The sequence below is a fragment of the Chinchilla lanigera genome, unplaced genomic scaffold (assembly GCF_000276665.1).
Source record: "Chinchilla lanigera isolate Chin_1 unplaced genomic scaffold, ChiLan1.0 scaffold00114, whole genome shotgun sequence".
In the NCBI taxonomy this organism is placed as follows: Eukaryota; Metazoa; Chordata; class Mammalia; order Rodentia; family Chinchillidae; genus Chinchilla; species Chinchilla lanigera.
Window position 1 is genome coordinate 53,036 of NW_004955515.1, and position 23,682 is coordinate 76,717.

Sequence of the window (23,682 nt, forward strand, 5' to 3'; positions counted from 1 at the left end):
TGAATATTAATCAAAAACAGTAAATTTGCAAAGACTTCATGAATAAAGCCCAAATTGCAAGGGAAATATTAGAAAGAATCAACAACTGGGATCTCACCTTATTAAAAAGCTTTTGCAAAAAGAAATCATCAACTGAGTTAAAGAAAAATTTTGTAAGCGACTCCTCAGACAAGGGACTAATACGTGGAATATATAAAGCATTGCAAAAAAACCACACCACCCATATTTAAATACGTAATCCAAAACTAGGCATCTGAAATGGATATATTTCTAAGATGAAGAAGTAGAAATGGCAAATAAATATATGACAAAGTGTTCAGCATCACTGGCCATTCAAGAGATGCAAATTGAAAGAATGCTGAGATTCCATGTCACTCCAGAAAGAATAGCAATTATCAAGAAATCAACCAATAATAAATGCTGGTGGGGATGCGGGAAAAAGGAAAGGAACACTTCTCCACTGTTGTTGGGAATGTAGACTGGTGCAGTCACCGTGGAAATCAGTGTGGAGATTCCTCAAAAAATTAAAAATAGCAGTTCCATTTGACTCAGCTATTTCTTCTTGGTATCTCCTGGAAAAAATTAAAAACCTCGTACCACAATGATTTATGCATACCCATGTTTATAGTGGCACAGTTTGTAATAATTAAATCTTGGAAACAACCCTAATGCCATTAACAGATGAGTGTAAAAAGTTTTTAATACAATGGTTTGCTACACAGCCATAAAGAAGGATAAACTTGAGACACTGTTTAGTAAATGGATGGATCTTGAGTCCATACTCTTAAGTGAAATAAATCAAACTGATATGTGTAAATATCCCACTGTTTCTCTAGTGTGAGAAACTGAAAGTGTAAATAAGTACCAGAATATATATTAGATATTAGGAAGTGGAAGACAATGCTCACATGGAAAGAGAAACTAGGGAGAGGAGGAGAGGGAAATGAATGAAGAAAAAAGCTTTTGTAAATAAGGAGGGAAAGAGGGATTGAGGCAAACAGGGGATGAGGAAAAAAAGGAATTGAAATAAGTCATGTACAGGTGCAAAATGCCTATTATGAAAGTGATCATTATGTATAATTAAAATGTACCAATAAACTTAATTCTGTGTCTGTGAGGGTGTCTCCAGGATATCAGCACAGTAGGTCCCTGACTTACAAACGTTCAAGTTTTGAACTTTCACAGATAGGAAGGGACCTCACATACAAACATTTGTAGATGTGAACAAATTACAGGTGTAGCTCACATGTTTGCTGCCAGACATTGGCACAGGTGTTCCACTGTGTGCTTATGGTACAGTAATAGTGTACAGTAGTACAGTGTTCAGTGACTTACTATATTTGTGTGTGCTTGGTTTTTTGTTTTGTTTTGTTTTTTTCCGGTACCAGGAATTGAACTCACGACCTTGTGCTTGCCAGGCGAGCGCTATGTTGCTGAGCTAAATCTCCAGCCCCTTGTGTGTGTGTTGGGTATTTTTATGCTTTACAGTGTATATATGGGTCAAAGGTGTACAAGACTCATTTTGTTAGACTTATGAATGAGTCTGCCTATGAATGACCTCCTGAGAGGGAACTTGTTTGTAAGTTGGAGAGTTACTGTACTTGAATTGATAGGCTGAATAAAGCAGGCAGCCTTCCCCAGTGCAGGTTGCCATGGTCCAATATGCTGAGGGCTTTCCCAGCTCTCCAGCTTGCAGGTGGCAGATCACAGAACCTCCTGACTTATGTAATGATATAAAGTAATTCCTACAGTCAGTATCATTCTATTTATCCATCAATCTTAGTTACTTTCTCATCAGCAGGAAAAAATACTTAAAACTCTGAACTTAAAGGAGGAGAGGTTTATTTGGGCTCATGGTTTTAAGAAGTTTCAATCCATAGTCAGCTGGCTCCAAAGCAGAAAGCCATGGTGGAAAGTCCTGTCAGAAGAAATTTGCTTACATGATGCCTCAGAGAGAGAAGCAAGAAGATGGAGAGGGGGATACACCCTTCCAGGTCACACTCCCAGTGACTTGCTCTTCTGATCAGACCCCACTGTGGGAGCCAGCATTGAAAATACATATGAAATACTTTGCATCGAGTCTGTAGATGTGACTAACCTGACAGGTCAGCTGAGGACTCTGCACCTGGAGTGTGATGTGGTTTGGAGGGCAGGGGTGGAGGGGTCATAGCCTTTTAACTTGTAAAGATGTAAGCACACTTAACTTGTAAAGATGTAAGCACACTTCCCAAACTGTCTCCAACATTATCAGCTCAAGTAAATACGTACTTTCCTTGAACTATCTCTTGAACTGATGGACCCACTCAACTACCCTACCAAGGCCAGGATATAAAAATATCCAGGAAACAACTGTAGGGGACCTTCTTGACTAACAATACACACCTGACAGCATAAGTGGGAGACCCACAAGGTCTTCCAGGTTATTTCAGCAGAAACACTGTCAGCTTGGCCAGGCACAATCGAGACAAGACAAAAAAATAGGGTTGTCAGATATTTCAAACTCTATAGACAGAAAGTGTGCTGATACAGCCACTCAGCTCCCTTCCAGTTAAAAAAGGAAGAATGACTATCAGGATAGAGCTGTGGGAACAGGGATAAAAAGCTAAAAGTGCAGAACCAGAGACCTACTGAGCCAGGATGCACACAGAAGCCCAGGAAATCATGAAGTCGGATAAAAAAGCTGTAAATCATATTCTCAGACAATGAGACTTGCCTTGCTGGATTTCTAATTTGCTGGGATGTATGATATCTTCTGTTTTCCTTCTTTTGGAATGGAAATGTCTATTATACACCTGCTCCATCATTGTATTTTGGAAGCAAATAATTTGTTTTCATGTTTCACAGGTAGAGGAATTCTGGCTAGTAGGATTTATACCCAGAGACTCAACTACATATGATTCAGATTATGATATTTTGAATATTTTGAACTGATATTTAGATGAGTTCTAAGACCTTCAGAGATGTTGGGCTTAGGTGAATATATTTTGCATGTGAGAAGGAAATGAATTTGTAAAATCACAGTAGGTTGAAAGGTAGCCTCCCAAAAGACATGTCTATCTCCTAACACCAGAAACTTCCAAATGTGGCCTATTTGGAAAAGTGTAAGTGCATATGTAACAAAGGAGCTGTAATGTTTAGATCTGAGCAATCCACACTATTAAATACTACCCAGGAAAAGAAATTTCAGACACTTCCAAATCCTTATTAGAGCAGGGAGCTTGGATCCATCAGCCCGAAGGTGGGCTTTTGGGAAATGCAGGTGAGGCCCATTAGAATGAATGTACCTGGAGGCCACGTGCACACGTGTAAGGGTAGAAATCAAGGAAGTGGGCACAGCGTTGGCATTGTGGGCTGCACAGCACCAAGTCTGAGCAGAAAAGTCACAGACTCCTGGTGCCACTTCGGAGTACTAAGGAAAGCCAAAAAAATGGCACTGGGAAAATCTGTTATTCTTTTAGAGAAAATAACTAAGGCCCATATATCTCATCACACAGAAACACAATTTGCAGAGTAAAGGAGCTAACAGCAAACCAATGCAGACACAGGTGTACTGGTGCCCTAAGGTGTAAACCACGAGTCATAAAGGAACAGACCAACACATGACATAAACTTTTAAATGTAAATACCGTGAGACAGCAGGAACTGCTACAAAAATACTAAGCAAAAATAAATTTCACATATGAAATAAGAAAATATAAGACATTGAGAATATATGAGTTCATATAAATCCCTAAGAAAATGAAAAAAGCTAATAAAAATGGATAAAAATGAGTTGATATGCAATCTCATGAATAAGGAGATAGACAATAAAGCCCAGGGAGGTAATCATTTAGGATCCCTTAAATTGGCAACAAAAAAAATTTTTTTTAAAGATACAATAATACCTATCATTGATTACAGTGTGGGTACATTTCCAGCCATTTTAAATTGGTTGAAAAACTTGGGGGAGACAATGACAGTATCAACATTAGTCACACTTTTTGATGAAAAGCCCACTTTAAGAAAACTTATCTGAACTCCTCACAATCCACAGAAGGAGGAAAGCACATGGAACATGGATATTTATGGCAGTGTTGTTTGTAAGTGGGGAGACGCTAGAAATAACCATTTACCAACAGGGAAATGCATAACTCCAATGGAAGAAGAAATACAAATTGCAAATCATTTTGAGAAAGTCTCCCACTCTTAAAAATACATGATATTGTGGGGGCTATTCGAACAAAGTAACAAGGAAGTAAATTATGCGAGGTCTCTGTGATCCGACTTTTAAGAACCCCATGCCATCAAAAGGGCGCGCATCCGCTCTAAGGCTCTCACAGGTCCCATACCTGCTCTTGGTGTGGGCTGTTGTACCAGAGTTTAACATTTTTGTAGTTACTTCTTCCGGCTTTTCAAGAAAATGAAAATGCATCCAAGGACTAGCAATTTCAGAGACGACGTATGTTGTAATCATCTTCTGTTTGCGTCGAACTGACCGCCTAGCTCAGGGTCATTAACCGTGACTCGCCACAAAGAGGCCAGCGCGGGACCCAGAGTCCTCAGCACAAGGATACGCCTTTTGTTCGCAAACGCGAGGACCGTAGCCAGCCCAATCCGCCAGTCTTCAACCGCTCTGGCGCAAGCGTCAGGAAGAGGTACCCGCGCTCGGTCGCCCGCCCCCGCGACGCGTTACGTCACTGCGCTGCGTCGCGCCGCACCGCGCTCTGTTTCACTTCCCGGTGATCCGCCTTCCGGAGGGAAATCTTGTAGCTGACTATGGCGACCCCGGCGGAGCAGTGGGTACTGGTGGAGATGGTGCAGGCGCTCTACGAGGTGGGTACTGCGGCCACATCGGCCCTGGGGAGAGGGTGACGGTGCCAGTGAATCTGTGGTCCGAGGCCGTAGCGGCGCTGACTGGGTCACACCCCGACGGCCGGGCTCCGAGGTCCCGGTTCCGGCCGCCCAGCCTAGAGTGTAGGGAGGAGCTCAGGCGGGCGGGTCGGGTCCTGACGCTGGAAAGGAGCTCTTGGCAGGGGGCGTGGGTTGGAGAGTTTAAAACTCTGTCTGAATGTGTGTTTGAGGAATCAGGTCCCTGGAAATAAGAAGAAGTTATTTGAGAAAAAATGTGAAAAATTGGAGCCTGTTTTTGTGGGAGTAGGGAATGGGTGGGTTAGAAAAGCCGAAGGATTTGGGTTTACGAATATGAAATAATTTGTCATTTCCCCACATACATCCCATTTTCTGTCTTGAAAACATGCAAGTATTTTAATAGGTTTTTAGGGAGAATAGTTAAGTTTTTGTTTCTTTGAAAGGCTGGCTATCCCAGGTATGTGAGATAATATGAAATCAAGTTGTCAATCTTAAGAGAATGTTTAGTAATTTAACAACCTGGGCTTTCCTGTAGAACTTCTGCATCTGCTACTTTAGGGCTGTTCAGTATAGTGGTAACTAACCACCTGTGATTGTAGGCACCGAGGAGGAACAGAATTTCTAATTAAACTTAAATATAAATTTAAATATCCATATGTGATTGGTGATCACAATGTAGTGCCCTACAGATCTAATTAAACTTAAATATAAATTTAAATATCCATATGTGATTGGTGATCACAATGTAGTGCCCTACAGATCTAGACGTTAAGAATGGTTCAGAGGGCAAACAATCCAGAGCCCCCGTGCTTATAGAGCTTATATTTAAAGTTTCATTTTTCTTTTGGTAACTTTTTTTGAAACAGTATTGCAGCTCACTGGAAGGAGTGATGATAGTGTGTTCCATTACAAGACATTCCCAGACAGAATGCATTTTTAACAATATTGGAGGTAGCACACTTTTTAGCTCTCTCCTATCCTCATTAAATTAGTTACAGCTATTAAGATAAGAAAAGCCATAACCAGTTTTTTCAGAAGTGAATGATTTTCTGTTAGTGTTTGTTCCCCTTTTGAAGTCTTTGACGATGTAACTTCTTATACCCTGAAAGTGACCAGCAGAAAGAACTGGGAAAGTTCCTGAGGTGTAAATTCCTGAAGTGGCATTTGTGATTGTTACTAATTTACTCCATTAGTTCCTCACCTTTTTTTAAGAGTAATTTCTTTGTGGGTAGACTGTTTTTTTTTTTTTTGTTTTTTCTCCGGTACCGAGAACCGAACTCACGACCTTGCGCTTGCCAGGCAGGCGCTTTTGCCGCTGAGCTAAATCCCCAGCCCTGTGGGTAGACTGCTTAGTGACATTTACCTGCCACATTCCAACTGTTGAGCAAAATATGAATATTATACTTAGTTCCTGAATGAATTATACTTAAGGGGACCAGCAAATTTAAAAAAGTCATCTGAAGGAGAGACTTCTTATGTATTTGCAATTTCTTCTTTTTTAAAATTTCATTTTTTTGTTTTTTTTTTGAGACAGAGTCTAGCTATGCAGTTCAGGCTGGCTTTGAACTCACTTTGTAGCCTAGGCTGGTCTCAAATTCGCAGCGATCCTCCTGCCTCAGCCTCCTGAGTGCTGGGATTACAGGCGTGTGCCACCACGCCAGGTTTGCAATTTCTGTATACTTTGTAAAACTTGAAGAAGCTTGTATAGTTTGCCCTAAAAAGAAGTAATGGGGGGGGTGTAGTATATATATGTGCTTTTAAAGTTATTGTACTTTGAGTAGAAAATTTACATCTGTATTTTTTGGCACTTTACCAGGCTCTGGATTCGCTTGGTGGTTTTATTTTGTTTTTAAACTATAATAAATTATTATCACTTCTCTTTGTTTGATGCTTGAAAATAATTTATATTTTGAATTGCCTTTTTAAAATGATATTTCCAGTAACAGCCCACTGGAGTAGAGCAACCCATTACTAACTGAGTAGGGGTTTAGTTAATATCTGGACTTTTTCCACACAAGTCAGCCTAGCCTTTGTCCTGAAAACATAAAAGTGAAAAAGGTCTGTGATAGTAAATTTCATTAAGATATTCTTGTGCATATTGATATGGAAAACATAATATGCTTTTGGGTAACTGACAGAAAAGAGAAATGCTATTCGTTTAAGCACTTAAAAGTTTTTCTCCCTCTGCCATATTCCAGGCAGGATTTAAGGAGATTTATTGGGAATACAGAAAATATAGTACATTGTGGAAAGCTTATTAAGACTCGTGGAAACCAGTTTTCACCTACCTCTTTTAGCTTATCCATGAGTAGATAGAGATGATAGAAGGATTATTGAGCTGTGAAATATTTTATTACAGTCGTTTTCTCCCAGTAAGTATTTAAATTACCTGAAGGATGTGATAATTGATACTGTGTTAAATATTGGGATTCTGTGTCATATTTTCATTTTTAAACTACATTTTTATTCATTAAAGAAGTTTTAAAATCTAAAGTTAACAGGTTTCTCATGTTAACACTACCTGTTGTTAAAAATGGGAAAAAGAAATGAATAGACATTAAGGGAGTTTTGAAAGTAAGTTGTAAGAAGCAATAGGTTAAAGGTCATTAGTGGCAGTATTTACAGGTTGGCTAAATTTTATGTGTAGGCTTTGAAGTGTTCTATTTTTTTTGTTTTTATTTTTTACTCCTAGGCTCCTGCTTACCATCTTATTTTAGAAGGAATTTTAATATTGTGGATAATCAGACTTCTTTTCTCTAAAACTTACAAGTTACAAGAACGATCAGATCTTACAATCAAGGTAAGAAATTTACATCTCTTATTAGATGTGTGATTATAACTGTTGCATCTTTCTAAAAAAGTTGTGACTCAATTATATAGTTATGTTAAAATGTTTTGTCATGTAAGGAAATCAAGCAGAATCAAATAAAGAGTAGATAACATATGGAGAAAGTCAGTATTCAAAGGAGTGCCATATTTTGACTCTGTACTTTTTCCTGAAAATAAATAACCAACAAGTAGATGGTTTGAGGAAACAGGAGCAGTTACTGCATATTGTCCAAATGTTATTTATTGTCCAAATGAAAGTTTCATGAGTTACCCAGGTAGTCTTTACAAAAGTGATTGAGTTGGAAGACTCCAGCGTACCCTCATCTCAAGGAATGTGTTGTTATGTGGTAAGGGGAAAAATAAATCCTGATCATAGAAATACAAGTTTCTTAAATTGTCAAGTTATATACAAAATCGCATGGAAAAAAGTCTTCAGCTTTTTAGGAAAGAGATAAAGGTGGTAAGTGTACACAGTTAGAGAAGGGTTCCATTTTCCTTCCAGCCGCAACAGCTAGAAGGGGGATTTCTGGCAGTGTATTCATTGTAAATTTCTGTTCCAGCACATAGTTTAGACATTGCTGGAGTCAGTGTAAAGTCTTGAGCACTATGCTATATTGTACTTCCTTCTGTCCTGTAGGAAAAGGAGGAATTGATTGAAGAGTGGCAGCCAGAACCTCTGGTTCCTCCTGTCTCCAAAGACCATCCAGCTCTCAACTACAACATCGTTTCAGGGTAAATGGATTTTGCTACCTAATGGACTTACGTTTGGTGTCCTATACTTGTATTTGCTAAAGTTTATAGCATATTACTTTTTTTTCCCCCAGTACCAGGACCTGTCACATGCTCTAGTTACCGCTTGAAATACCTCCACAGGCTTTTTCATTTTTTATTTTGAAACAGGATCTTACTATGTTGCCAAGTCTGTCCTCAAATTTGTGATCCCCTGCCTCATCCTCCTAAATAGCTGGGTTTATAGGGTGTGCCAGTACTTCTAGCAGCATTCTTTTTTTAACTGAAGCAGTTACTTACTCCCAGAAATTTCTGGCAATATTAATTTCACATATGGAAATGTTTTAGAGGTGGTCTAGGCATTCTCTGGAGTATTTCTGTAGTCTAATAATATGAGGGAGAAAATCAAGACAGGAAATAGCCAGTGCCAGAGAGAAGCTCCTGAGCTAACAGTGATGGGACAGTCTTGGATTTGGACATTGAAATTTCTTTTTTTCAAAAAGGTTTTTTTTCCTCCCAAAGTAAAGTAAGCCCATGGTAATATTTTAAATGGTCAGAGACATTTAAAATGAAAAGCATCAGACTCCTGCTTTCCCCTACCTGGTTTGTGTGTGGTTTTACGTCTATTGTGAGGTGCCTTCACAACTGTAGATATTAATAGTCTGCAGGTACTACTGGTCCTTGGTTTTCAGCTATACACATGTCTTGATCCTTAGAATATGAATTATATAACTTCAGCTCATTTATGCCCCCTTCCTCTTATCTTCCAATTCTGATCTACTGTATTTTTAATTCTTATATTACCTTTCTGTAGTATATATGTTTCTTTAAGTAAAGAAGTATTTTATTTTATTTTATTTTATTTTTTGTTTATTTTAAAGATAAAAGGAGGGAAACATTAACAGACATACAACATTTTACAACATATCACAAGCACAATACAGACAATACAGAGTTACAAACTGGTAGGGAATTAACAATGGTGGTTGTATTACATATTGATATCTTCAAAGTGGCTTCTCATGAAAACAGATATAAACATGCAATACTGGTCAACTAAAGACTCATTGACAGTTTCTTTCAGCATAGAAATAGAAGACAGAAGAACAACCATGTTATCTATCCTGTATATACATACATACAAAATTTCTCCTTCGTTCCTTTCTCTTTTCCCACATCCCAGAAGCCCGTAAAGAAGTATTTTAAATATGCAGAAAACAGTAGACATCTGTATACACACCGCACAGATTAATAAGTATTAACATTTTGATATCTATATTGCAAATGTATTTTTATTTATTTATTTTTAGACAGGGTCTCCTTATGTAGTTGAGGCTGGCTTTGAACTCACCATGTAACCCAAGCTAGCCTCGAACTTGTATTGAACCTCATGCCTCAGCCTCCCGAGTGCTAGGATTATAGGAGTGCACCATCATGCCTGTCTTCAAGCAAATTTTTAAAAAGATATATATATTATATATATATATATAAATTGAGGTTACTCTTGATTTGTGTACAAGATAAGCTATGTCTTGAAAGCAGTGGATGTTTTTCCTTTGCATATAGCTAAAATTTTACTGCAAGGGCCTGTTGCCATATATATATTTACTAATATGTAACTATTTGGTATTCTCTTTAAAAATTGTATTCCAAGATATTTTCTTGATGATATTTTTCTACTTCTAATCTAAGAGAGGCTTTTACTCTTCATATCTGTGGATCTCTTTAATCCTACAAAAGGTTACATGATCTAAAATCAAACTTACCAGTCTTTTGTTATATACCTTGGTCTTTTGAGGAGTTGAGAAATTCTGTCCTACTCTAAAGTCTAATTTGACTATTTTCTTTATGGTAGTTGTCCCAGCGTTATTAGTTGAATAGTCCGTTCTTTATGTACTGGTTGAAATTTCACTTCCATTGTATACCATGTTCCCTTATTAAGGATCTGTTTCTGACATATTCTTATCTATTCTTCTGCTATTCTTATCTTTTCACATGCCAGAGCCGTACTCGTAAATACCACAGTTTTATAACAAATTTTGACTAGTGTGAGCCCTCACAATTCCTTGTTTTTCAGAATTGGCTAGGCTTTCTTGCCCTTTATTCTTCGCTAGTTTAGGTTTAGCTGATCAGATTTGACCAAAAAAAAAAAAAAAGTTTTTGAGTTTTTATTAGGTATCGGTTGAGTTTCTCGATTAATTTATTTATTTTTTATTTTTTTGGTTTTTCTCCGGTACCGGGAACCGAACTCACGACATTGCGCTTGCCAGGCAGGCGCTTTTGCTGCTGAGCTAAATCCCCAGCCCCTCTCGATTAATTTATAGCAAATTAGTATCTTGCTGATTGTAAACCTTACCACCCTTGTATGTGGTTTATCATTTATATACTTGGATTTTTTATTTCCTGCAATATAAATACAGAATTTTTTTTAGCATTTTCATCATAAAGACTTTTATCTTTTTCCTGATTTTTCTTTTGAAGTATTTGCGAATTCCTGTGCAGTTGTAAGACAAAAAATGCAGACAGATGCTTGTGTTTGTCATCGTCCTGTCACTGTAACAGAACACCTGAGATAAACAATTTAAAAGGAGGAAAGACTTATTTGGCTTACAGTTTCAAAGGTTTTGGTCCATGATCACTTGGCACTATTGCTTTTAGGCTTGTGACCAGATACATCATGGTAGAAAGCATGAGGTGATGAGTCTGCTTACTTTATGGCACATAGGAAGCAAAAGGAGAGAGCAGTAGGGGCCAGGGATCCAACATTCCCTTCAGTTATATGCTCTAGTGACCTAACTACCTCCCACTAGACCTCATCTCCTAATGGTTCCATCACTTACCATTTATATCATGGACTGGCCACCAAGCCTTCAGCATATGGGCCTTTGAGAAACATCTTAGATCCAAAGTAACACCTAAATACCTTTTACCTAGTTTTCTGCAGTAGTAGTAAAGTCTTGCATAACTATAGTACAGTGCCACACCCAGGAATCTGACATTGCATATCTTTTAATGGATATCATCTCTGAGTGCCAGGGAGTTTTTGTTTGTGTTATGAGAGGCATCTTTTTCTTTCTGTTCCTTAACCTAATAGGTAAGACTCTTTCCATTCAGTATTGAGTAAGAGCAGTGTAAGAGTCCTATATGCCATATTGAAAAATAATTTATTACAGGCATTCAAATTCTTTTCCTAGTTTGCTAGGCAAATTTTTGTTTAAACCAGAATACTAAATTTTATGAGATACTTATTCAGCATCTGTTGAGATGCTCGTGAATTCTCCCATCAGTTACTATATTAAATTTTACTGATAGGTAAGTTTAATTAATTAGGCATGTGCATAATACAAAATTTTTTTGGAAAACTACATCTATCACCCTACCTCATCTCAGATGTCCACTCTCTAGTTGGAGGAATTGCTATTTCTTTTGCCTTTTTTTCTGGTATTCCCTCTGGTTTTGTTAGGAAGTTGCTCCACGTATTTGTTAATCTGTTGATTTTCCATTAAATTACTTTCCAGTTTTTATTATATCCATCATAGGAGAGAAAGGCTGGCTATATAGAAACACACCCACACTTGCTCTCACAGACTTGTAGTAGCCTTTTATAGAAAGCCCTCTGGACCTCATTGTGGTCCAGAAAAATCCACGTGTGTAATCCCATGGAAAAGTTACTAGAATTCTAATAAATTAATTCCAAGCTACAACTTACAGTACAACACATGTGGAGAATAAAGACACTAAGGCATATATGTAGTTGTGGGGAGTAAGAGGACTTTTAAGTCTAATCAGAATAATGGCTTACCAGAACAAGACCTGGGACCAAACCAGGTTTTATTAATTTGTGAAGAGGGGTGTGGCCCAGGGATGAGTGACTGTGAGAGTGGCTGCAAGTGCTGTGAGCTTGGTTAGGTAGGAGGCCTGAAATCTCTGCAATATGCAGAGAGAGAGGCGTGCAGAAAGAGTAATCTGCATATCAAAGATTGGGGTAGTATCTGGTGTTCCGGTGTTGGTGCTTCAGTTCTGATGTGTACTCCATGCCCTGAGAAGTCATAGACTCTTTTCTCCAGGCTCATTCTCAGCTAACAGCTTGGCTTTACTCAGCCTAGCTCACACATATTACTTGGGAGCTGTAGGTGGAGCATCACTGACCTGTCTCATTGCTTTGAAGACTACACATCAGCACCTCAACTAGACCCATTTGCATTGCTTAAAGCCAATTGAGAGGATAAGTAAATATCCTAGCCAGCTCTGTACATATTAATACACAGAGGCAGAGCATACACAAATGCTGTTCTTTGTAGGAGAGCCATCCAGGTGGTTCTCCACAGCCCTTCTGGGGCCTTTCTGCAGAGTTGGAAGAGGGTATCATATTATTTGCACATTTACAATTGCTGTAATGTCATGCATTATTCAGACCAGTGCTTTTTTCTTTTTTGTACATTTGTTTTTCCTGGAGTTAATCTTCCCTTTGCTCACTTCCCTTTGCTTGGTTCTATGTACCAGTCTCTAGTTCATCCTTATCTTCTTCCAGGAGTATAGATCTCCACTAAGACTGTTGAAATTGTATGATTTTTCTTTGGTGCAAATGAGAGCGGACAGAGATAATAGAAGCTTTTATTGTAAGTGCAGGAGGGCTGCAGGAGAATGCAAGAATCCTCTGAGGTGGAGGCAGGGGAACGGTGTATTTATTGGGCTGGGTGGACTTTACATGGGTGGTTAAGGTGATGTATCAAGAACTGATTGGGGAATTGTTGGTGTGTGCACAAAAAGGAAACAGGAAGTTGAGGTTAAATTGGGAGAAGAAGAATACAGAAATTAGTCTTGGAGTGACACATTGTTTTGGACCCTATGCTATGCTGGATCACTACCATGATCACCTGGGAGAATTTTCCACATGGATGGAAACCCATCATTTCTATCTTTTTGTTGTTTAAGGGGTGATGACTCTCTCAAACTGCTTTCTGCTGATGGGGTGCGTCATAGTAGAGGTTGTTGTGGTTGATGGGAGGGCGGGTCAGGCCTATGTAGAAGCTGGTGCCAGGGGTCTCAGCCAAGACAAGGAGTTCTCTGGTGAGGGCCCATATCCTGCACTGAGGAAATCTTGGAAAAAGTTTAAAAAGGCAGGATGCTATGAGGAGTAGGAGGATAATCATAGTGAGAGGTCCTAGGATAGGGAGGATGATAGGTGCCCAGGAGTCTAGGTTAGGCTACCAAGAAGACCAAGAAGAGGAGCTCGTGACCTCCTTTCATACATTGGCAGCAGGGTCCCAGGATTTTTGTACCTTATCCATGACAGTACCGAATTGGTTTATGAAGTATCAGCATTCTTCTCCCAGCATGGTACAGGTGCCAGTTTTTTCAGGTGTTAAGACATCAAGAACTCCACAGTTTTGAAGGACTGTGGCAGCTAACAAGTTGTTCTGGGTTTGAAGGAAGTTAATGGATGCTGTGATATCATGGATAGCATCAGCAAATCTGGTAGATAACAGAATAGAAGTGAGCAGCTGTTCTAATACCCTTGGCTCCCATATTAATGGCCGTAAAGAGGCCTATGCCTGTTAAGATTGAGGTGATCTGTACCACTCTATGGGACCTTTGGTGGTGTTGGGATATGGCTTGTAGTCCTGTTATGATTCGGACTTCGGTGTTTAGGGTGACCTGTGCAGCTGCCACTGCCAGAGTGCAGGGCCCTTCTGTGTGGATGGAAGACAGGTAAATGCTCCCTGGTCACAGACAAAAAAATTGTCCATGAGGAGGTCAGATGGGAGTTGAGGTATCTGGAGTAGGGTGGAGGTATGTGTAAGAGGTTAGATTTCCCACCTTAGAGGCAGACTGGGAAGGATTAGCGTGATAGATGCAAGAGAGGTTTTTAAGCCATAGGTGTTTTAGAGCTAGACTCAGGGCTGATGATTTTAGTCTTAGAGTTAGATTGAAGTGAGATATTTAGGGTGACTGGGAAAGACGTGTTGGTCTTGTTGGAAGGGTAATCAGAGCTAGCAACTGGAAAGGTCCATGGCATTAGGAGTTTGAGTAACAATTTTGAGAAATTGAAAGGTGTCATTGAGAAGTTGGCATATGGAAGTTGAGGCGGGGTTGTGAAGAGAGGAAGGAGTAAGGCAAGTAAGAGTGTCAAGAATCTGTGTGGTCTGTAGTTGTCTTTTCTGAGGGACTGGGAATAGGCCAGTTTCATAGCTGTGGGGGTTATATTCTCAAAGTCCACAAGTAGCACTTTGGGGAAAAGTAGGAAGGTGTCTGGTCGGGAAACAGTAAAATGTAAGATGAATTGGTCTTTAACTTTTGTTGTTTGGGTAAGCTTGAGGTGAAGTTGGCTGTCTGAGTTTTTCCAAAAGTTGTTTGGCAAATAGAGACCTCTGCATTCACAGCCCCAGGAGGGGCAGTGGTATTGGGCGGAATCAAGACAGGGACAGTATTTGTTTTGTGGGTAGATGTATAATGTGGGGGAAAGACACGTGAAATCACTAAACACTTGAGGAAAGGGTTTCCTGCAACAAGGACATGACGGGGAGGTCTAAAGTGCAAAAGGAGAAGTTGAGTGTGAGAGGACCTATAGCCCAGTTTTTTTGAGATACTCCCATCTTGTTTTGTGGAAGTAAACAAATAGGTAAGGTTGGAGAGGCTGATGTAGGGAAGGGAAACCAAAGGTCAAGCAAAATGAAGGCAGGGTAAAGAGCAGCATCTTGTCAGAAAAAAAGGGCAGGTTTGAGCCAAACAAACTATAGTAGGCTAGAGTGATAGTTCTGGTGTCTACTGAGGGTGTTGCTAAGGTAGGCAATTAAGAGTAGAGTCCAAAAACTGCTGTCCCAAATAAAAATAGATGGGATCTGAAAGTCCTTTGGAAAGACTGTCTGGAGTCCAGCAGCAAATGTAAAAATTAGTAGGAGAAAGAGGATCAGAAACCAGACAGGATAGCAATACATGGGTTAATCTGGAAGCTTGTGAGGTGAGGTGAAGGTGGGTGTGGGACAGGAGGTGTGATGACCGTTTTAGGGAGGAGAGTTTGGGATTGGAGGTATTAGTGTTATTGGGACACCTCTTAGCTTGGGTGACATGGAATCAGGATGGAAGACTAGTGATCTTTATCACTGTGGGGGTCGTGAGGAAGACCAGGTGGAGTTTTGTCCACTTGGGCTGTAATCCTGTGGGCTTAGAAGATTTTAGATATATTAAGTTTCCAGGAGTTATAGGGGGTTTTGGCTGTATATTATTTATTGGCTGTGGGAGGCAGAGGTCGGCATGTTGTCACAAAAGGTTTCAGAGGAAGGATAGTGTTGGGATATAGTCAGCAATGGGAGGAAGGTTATTTGAGATGGGAAAGTTGTTGCACAGATAGTCTATCATACAGGAGCTCAAAGGGACTTAGAAAAGTGGGCACTCTAGGAAGTGCTCTGAGTGATTAGAGCTAAGGGGAGGACTTCAGGCCAAGGTAAGTGTAGCTCTAGGATGAGGTTTATGAGGTGTGTTTTTAGGAGGCTTTTCTACTTTTCCTGAGGACTGTGGGTGATATGGTATGTGTAGATTCCAAGTAATGTTAAGATTTGAGGATACCTATTGAGTGATCTGAGAGAGAAAAGCTGGCCTGGTATCTGATTGGATACTTTGAGGTAGGCTGATTTGGGAAGGATTTCTTATATGAGAATATTAGAAACTGTGTCTGCGGTCTGTTGGGCAGTGGGAAGGGCCTCTATCCATCCTGAGAAAGTGCAGACAGAAGTAAGAAGATACCTATGAGTTTTATGATGAGGCATATGTTTAAAATATATCTGCCAGTCTTTGCCTGGAGTGTGTCCATGGAGTTGGTGGGTTGGGAAGGAAGGAGGTGGTAAGTGTCCTTGAGGAGAGGTCTTGGTACAGAGAGGGCAGTTTTGGGTGATTTGGTGAATGGGATGTGTAGTGAGGGAGGTTAGAAGGTTAGGGCCTGGGTGCCTACATGAAAGCAGTTGTGTAAGTCAGTGATGATAGCTAATGCCTATTGGTCTGAGAGGAGAAGCTTTGATCCTTGAAAAGGATCATCCCTGTTCTGATGACAATTAGGTTTATGGAGTAAATGTAGTTGTTCTGGTGAGTATTGGGGTAAGGGTAGGGCATTTGGAACAAGGGGAGAAGGCAGGAAGGGTGTGGCTGTTGTGTAGCTAATTTGGCCTGTGAGTCAGCAGAGGTGTTACCCTGAGAAAGGGGATCCAGTGGAGTTTGGTGTCCCCTGCAATGAATGACTGCTGCCTGTTTTGGGAGCTGTGCTACCTCTAGAAGTTTGAGGATGAGAGGTATGTTGGTGATGGGAGTGCCTGGAGTGCTAATAAAACCCCATTCTTGCCAGATGGTGACATGGGAGTGGAGGATACTAAATGTGTATTTTGAGTCAGTATAAATGTTTATGATTCTGTCTTTGGCCAGTGTGAGGGTTCATGTGAGGGCAGTAAGCTCTGCCTTTTGTGAAGCTGTTCCAGGTGGCATTGCACCTGCTTCTATTATTTTAGATCTGTTGACTGTGGCATGTCCTGTCCTCTTTTGAGTGCCTGTGTTGGTTAACTACTGTCTATGAACCATGTGTCAGAGGCTGAAGGGAGAGGAGTGCTATTAATGTGGGGGAAGGGAATAGGGGTCATGTGTAAGACTTCAGTGCAATTGTGGTGAGGGGAGTCTCATCAGAGGTGAGGAGTAGTGGCTGGGTTGAGGGGATGCTGGAGAAATAGTAATGGAAGGGTCTTGTATGAGTACCAAATGGGCCTGTTGTAAGCGGAAAGGAGTCATTAGTGCGAGGAGTGTCTTGTGTGAGATGAGCTCATTAAGGCGATGAGGAGCGTGTACTATGATTGATTGTCCTAAAATGAGCTTTTTTCCTCTGTGTTAATATCACTGCTGCAGCAATGACCCGGAGGCAGGGAGCCCATCTGCATACTGTGTTATCTGTGTTGAATGATATGCCACTGCTTGCATGAAAGGTCTCTTTATGTGTCCTAATACTCGCACAGCAATATAATGTTAAGTGGTATGTATGGAGTGAAGGGTTGGGTTGGGTTTGGGAGAGTGAGGGTCAGGGCTCTTAAGAGGACCTCTTATAATTTGTAAAAGGAAGAATGTATAGGAGGAGTGGGGTTGAGGGGTTCTGACAAAGAGCCCTTGGATGCTGTATAAAGAGTTAGAGAAGCAGTTAGGAATCCAAAGGCAAAAGAAGTTCTTTAGCTAGAACAAGGAAGGATAGAACTTGTTGTTTTATAGTTGGCACTTGGAGGTCACAAAGAAGGGCTTTGTGATCGGCAGTAATTGAGCAAGTGGTGGGAGTGAGGATGAGCCCTAAATATTTGACTTTTGATGAGGCTATTTGAGCTTTGGCAGGAGAAGCTATATCCATGACCCGAGAGAAAGTTGAAGAGGGTAGCTGTATGTTGTATAACTAGAACATGGGAGGGAGAGCAGAGAAGGAGGTCATCTGAATATTGGAGGAGAGTGCTGGGTTTGCGATTGAAGGCTGTGAGATCACTACCAAGTGTTTGTCTAAAGAAGTGAAGACTATCCCTGAACTCCTGAGGGAGGACCATCCATGTGAGCAGTAGAGACCAGAGGGTATCTGGGTCTATCCATGTAAAGGTGAAGAGATCCTGACAATCAAGGTGTAGGGGGACAGTGAAGAAGGCGTCTTTGGGGAACAAGAAAGAGCATGGTGTAAAGAGTTTGGCACCACTGGGTAAACTGGTGTAACTGCATTGTTGATTACCCTGAGATCTTGAACTAAACAATTGGAGCCATTTGGTTTGAGTATCAGAATAGGGGTATTGTAGGGTGAATGGGCAGTTTTAAGGAAACCATAGGCATTGGATTATAAGTTTGATTCCCCATTGATGTTTGGGGCCTGTTGGATATTGGAGAACACAGGGGAAGGTCAAAGGATCCCTGAGGTGAATTAGTACAGGGGTAGCGTGGGTAGCATGAGTGGGACTAGAAGTGTCCCAAACTATGGGATTGACAAGTGTCTTGGTTACTTTCCTCTCATGACTGGGACAAAATACTTGACACCCAAAATTAAGCAAGGAAAGGTTTATTTCACTTACAGTTAGTTTGTGGAGGTTTCAGTCTATACTTGGCAGGTTACAAGGCAGAGTGGCACATGGCAGAGGGCTACAGCTCATGGCGGCAGAACACAGCAAAAGCAACGAACACTAAAAGGGAGGAATGGCCTCAAGCAGCCAGTTCCTCTCCCTTACGTATGTAAACTGTTCACCTCAGGGCGGGTGTAGCTCTCACACCCATAATCAGTCAAACTCTAAAAGCCTGCCCCATGACTGCATGAGGCTTTGGGGGGACACACAGACACAAACCATAACAAGTGAAGGAGGAAGAGGAGGGGATGAACTGCTGGTGCATGGTAGTTGTGTTTGAAGGATGAAAGCCAAGGGCAGGGAGAAAGTGAAAGACTTTGAGGAGTAATGGCATTAGATCTTGTCTAAATGTCTTGTAGAATTCAGTAATGAATCCATTAGGACCTGGGGTTTTCATTGTGGGTAAGTTTTTAATTACATCTTCAATTTCATTGACTGACATTTGGTCATTTAGAATGCTTATATCTTCTTGATTCAGCTTTGGTAATAAGTATATATCTGTGAATGTGTCCATTTCTTTTGTGTTTTCCATCCTATAAAGGAAAGCTTCTGGAAGTAAGTATTGATGACCTTCTGAATCCACCGGATCCATTGGAGTTCACCTTTTTCTTTTCAAGCTGCATGAACTTGAGTCTTTTATTTACCTTTTTTGATAAGATTGGCTAAGAGTTTGTCAGTTTTACTTATTCTTTCAAAGAACCAATTCTTTGATTCATTATTTGTATTGTTTTCAATACAAATTGAAACAAATACAAATTGAAATACAAATTGAAACAAATACAAATACAATACAAATTGAAATAATACAATAAATTGTATTATTTCAATACAAATAAATACATTATTTGTGTTTTATTGTGTCTATTGCCTTTTTTATTTGGTACTGGGAATCAAACTCAGGACTTTGCGCTTGGCAGGCAGGCGCTTGTGCTGCTCAGCTATATCCCCAGCCCTGTAGTGCCTTGATTTCTCCTCCACTCTTTATAATTTCCTTCCTCATATGAGCTTTGGACTTGACTTATTCTTTTTGTGTAAGTTTGAGGTTTAGCATTAGGTTATATATTTGTGGTTATTCTGTTTTCCTGATAAGAGAATTCACTGCTATACAGTTCTCTCTTAGGACTGCTTTCATTGCATCTCATAAGTTCCAGTACATTGTATTGGCATTATCATTTAATTGTTACTACTGTTTAACTTCTTTAATTTCATCTGTGACCCATTGGTTGTTCAGGAGAAAGTTATTTAATTTCCATGCATTTATGTAGTTTTTGTGGTTTCTTTTGCCATTAATTTCCAGTCTCATTGCGCTATGATCTGATATTATGCATGGGATAATTTCATTTCCTTTGCATTTACTTAAGCATGTTGTATGGGCTACGATGTGGTTATTTTGGAGAATGTCCCAAGTGCAGCTGTGAAGAATGTGTATTGTTTTTTTTTTTTTGGTACCGGGAATTGAACCACAACCTTGTACTTACCAGGTAGGCACTGTGCCGCTAAGCTAAATCCCTAGCCCCAAGAATGTGTGTTCTAATGTTTTGAGGTGGAACACTCTGTAGACATCTTCTAAGTACCATTGTTCATTAGTTTGTTTCAACTGTGTATTTCTTTCTTCGTTTGTTTTCTGGCTGATACATCTGTTTGTAACAGTAGGGTATTAAAATCTCACATTACAATTATATTAGTGCTTATTTGATTTTTCTTATCCATTAATATTGCTTTTATGTGGTTGGGTGCACTTGTGTTTGGTGCATATATATTTGATTGTTATCTCTTCCTCCTGAATTTTTCTGTCAACAAGTGTGTAGTGACCTTCTTTATCTCTTGATCAGATTTGTCTTGAAGTTGACTTTGTCTGTAATTGGAATCACTACACCTTCTTTTTTTGGAGTTTGACCTCATGCATGAAGTATTATTTCCATCCTTTGACTTCCAGGCTGTGAATTTTTTATTTAAATGTGTTTATTGGATCCTACATATTGTTGGATCTTGTTTCTTGATCCATTCTTCCATTTTTGATGTTGTCCTGATTACTTTTCTCTTGTGCTGAGACAAAATACCTGATGCCAAAATTAAGGAAGGAAAGGTTTATTAAGTTAATTTGTGGAGGTTTCAGTCCATACTTGGCTGGCTCCAAGGCAGAGTGGCACATGGCACTGGGAAACAGTTCATGGCAGCAGAAAACAGCAAAAGCAAGAACAAAGAGGGAGGAGTGGCAGAGGGAAGAGCAAGCCTCTTTCCGTCCGTTATATTGTATGCAAACTATCCGCCCCCGGGCAAGTGTAGCTTTCCCAACCATAATCCCAACATTGGACCATGAATCAATCATAAACTCTAAAATCTTCCTCCATGACTGCATGGGGCTTTTGGGAGACATCCAGACACAGACCATGAGATGGTGAATGGAGACCATGTACATTGATGATTATAACTGATATATATTGACCTATCTTTGTCATTTTATTTTCCCATTGTTGCTTCCAATTGCTTGCTTTGCCTGATGGATTCTTTCTGTTGGCGTTTTTGGGATTATGGTTATCTTTATGTTTGTATCTTTCTAAAATATTTTCCAGAGCATTCCAGATTCATTTTTTAGGGTTGGTTTGGTGGTCATGAGTTTTCTTCAGTTTCTTCAGGTGCTCTTTGTCATGGAAGCATCCTATTTCTCCATTGATTTGGAATGATAGTTTTGCAAGATACTCCAATCTGGGTTGGAAGTTGTTATCTTTCAGAATTTGAAATGCTTCTCTGCAAGCTCCCCTTGACTTTAGGGTTTATGTTGAGTTTAAGTCTGCTGTGATTCAGATAGGATTTCCTTTATAGGTGATTTTTTTCTTTTATCTAACAGGTTTTAACAGATTCTTGTGCTAAATTTGTAGAATCTTGATTATTACAAGCTTTGATATAGATTTATTTTGTTCATGAATACTTGGATTTCTTTGTGCCTCACTTAACTGTATGTCTAATTCTTTTTCCATCCTTGGGAAGTTTTTTCCCATTATTTCAATGAACAGGTTTCTTTATGTTGGTTGTGCTGACTCCTGATTTTTCATTGAGTCAGACCATTCATAAATTGTTCTTTTTTTGCATCAGGTTGTAGCTGTTGGATTGCTTTTTCATGGTCCCTTGCTATTTTTAAGAGATCTTTCTGTTCTTGATCACTAACCAATATCCTGTCTTCTAAGTTTGATATTTGTCTTCACCTTCATTGTCAATCTTGTAAACTTGCAATGAAATTTGCATTCTGTTCTATTTGAGTCTGTTTCCTAGATTCCATTTATTTCCCATGTTGAGTATTCAGGGTTTCAATTATTTTACTTTGCTCCTCTATTTTTTTAAATCTGTGTTTAGGTTTTCTGAGCAAGTCCATCATTATGGTCATCAATGCCTTTTTAACCTAGGAGATTATTTTTTCTGTGATTTTTTTTTTTTTTTTTCTGTACCCTCATGCATTTGTTTTCAAACTTCTGCTATTATTATTCCACATTATTCATGTGCATGGCTTCTGATTTCCTTTGTGTCTTTGTTCCCTGAATTTGCCTAGAATAGGATGGAGGTCTGGGATTGCACTTTACGTCTGTGTCTTGTAATTTTCTGTTTTTTTTTTTTTTTTTAATTTTATTTTTCTGTGTTGATCCTTGTAAGTTTCTTACAGTAGATAGCTTTATCACTAATATTAAGGCTTCCTTAGGAGATATCTGTTCCTCAGAGAGGTCTTGTAGATATAGGTGGTTTTTGATCTTTTTGTCTATCCTACCTTCCCAATTTATTAATGATGGGATGTTGCTGTTGATTTGGCTAAACACCTAGTCCTTTGGTGCTGGATTATGGAAATGATTATGACCCCAATCACAGTGTTGTCATACATGGGTGAACAGCTGATTATAACAGGGATGATATCCTGGCTAAAGGAGTACAGTTAGAGATAAAAATAACATCAAACACAGCCTACAACCTAACAGACTGGTAATTATTAATTTGATACCTTTAACCATAGGCACAAGATCTACAGTTGTATAACAAAACCTAGCATTATTTTGTAACTTGTATATAAAGATTTTCCCCTTAGGAGAGTGATTTTACCCTTTGATGGGGAAACTTAAGAGGGATAGGAGTCAAAACAGAAAGCTGAATCAGGAGAAATTTAGTAGAAGCAAGCCTGGAGGACAAAACCGGGCTTTGGGAAATTGGAGAAGAGGGCATGAGAGACAGAAAGAAAGAGAGAGCAAAAGATTTTCAAAGTAGACCACAGAGACTGGAAAGAATACTCACTCACATGTAACTATCACAAAATCAGACATGTAGTTAAGGAAGAGAAAGAAGACAAATAGATCAGAACAAGAGTAAAGGCAAAGACTTAAACAACCTAAAAAAAAAGTCAAAAAACCTGTTTGTCTCTGTGTCTCTTTCCCAGTTGTTTTACAGTCCTCAGATAGAGACAGTCTAAGGCTGCTTCCAGTGTGTGCAATTGGATCCTCCTGGTCAGACCAGCCTTCTCTGTTCCACTTCCATTGGCAAATCTCAGTCTTCTCATGCTGCATGTTGCAGGTTGGGGTGTGGTGGGGTATAGGCCGTCTCTCTGCTGCTGCTGTCACTGAGGAGACAGCCAGTCCTGCTTTGATCTTCTCTACTGTGTGTGTGTGTGTGTGTGTGTGTGTGTGTGTATGCACACTTGTGCCAGACTCAATGGTCGCAGGGTGGGAGGGGTTGTGCTATCCACTCACTGCTCTTCACTGCCAGCATGATCCCTAGCCTTACTGACTCACTCCTTCTGTCACTGTCCCAGAGTTGGACCCCATGCTTTTAAAGCATGGTTGTGGCTTGAGTGTGTGTCTGCAGAGAGTAGAGTAGTCTCCTCAAGAGCCCATCCTCCTATTCCAGCCATACTCAGACCTGGCTCCTGTATAGCTCGCCACCCTAATCCTTTTTTTTTTTTTTTTTTTAATTTGAGGGAGTGGCGATATTCGTAAATATCATTCCAGCATTAATTTCAGAAATTGGAAATACTCATTTAGCAGCTTGTTAAATTTATTTTTAAATCACTTACCTATCATAGCTCCCTCAGTCGGTTCTTCCTTTATCCTTTTTCCTTACATGCTTTCGTCTGGTTTGTATTATTCCATATTTTTTCTTTCAAGAGATCTTTTTTAGCTGTTTCTTT

The 23,682-nt window shown here is 39.7% G+C and overlaps 1 protein-coding gene and 1 long non-coding RNA gene across 2 annotated transcripts in view; one reads left to right on the top strand and one right to left on the bottom strand.

The window, feature by feature from the left end:
* Positions 1 to 4,583, bottom strand: part of LOC102011229 — a 57,378-nt gene extending 52,795 nt beyond the window's left edge. Inside the window, exon 1 of the long non-coding RNA XR_264517.2 lies at positions 4,329 to 4,583. This is a non-coding gene — a long non-coding RNA (uncharacterized LOC102011229). The remainder of the gene's footprint in view (positions 1 to 4,328) is intronic.
* Positions 4,584 to 4,675: 92 nt separating this feature from the next.
* Positions 4,676 to 23,682, top strand: part of Sptlc1 (serine palmitoyltransferase, long chain base subunit 1) — a 103,302-nt gene continuing 84,295 nt past the window's right edge. The window contains exons 1-3 of the mRNA XM_005408864.2: positions 4,676 to 4,812; positions 7,541 to 7,648; positions 8,315 to 8,409. Of these exons, the coding sequence (XP_005408921.1) occupies positions 4,756 to 4,812; positions 7,541 to 7,648; positions 8,315 to 8,409 (260 nt within the window). The 5' untranslated portion in view covers positions 4,676 to 4,755. The remainder of the gene's footprint in view (positions 4,813 to 7,540; positions 7,649 to 8,314; positions 8,410 to 23,682) is intronic.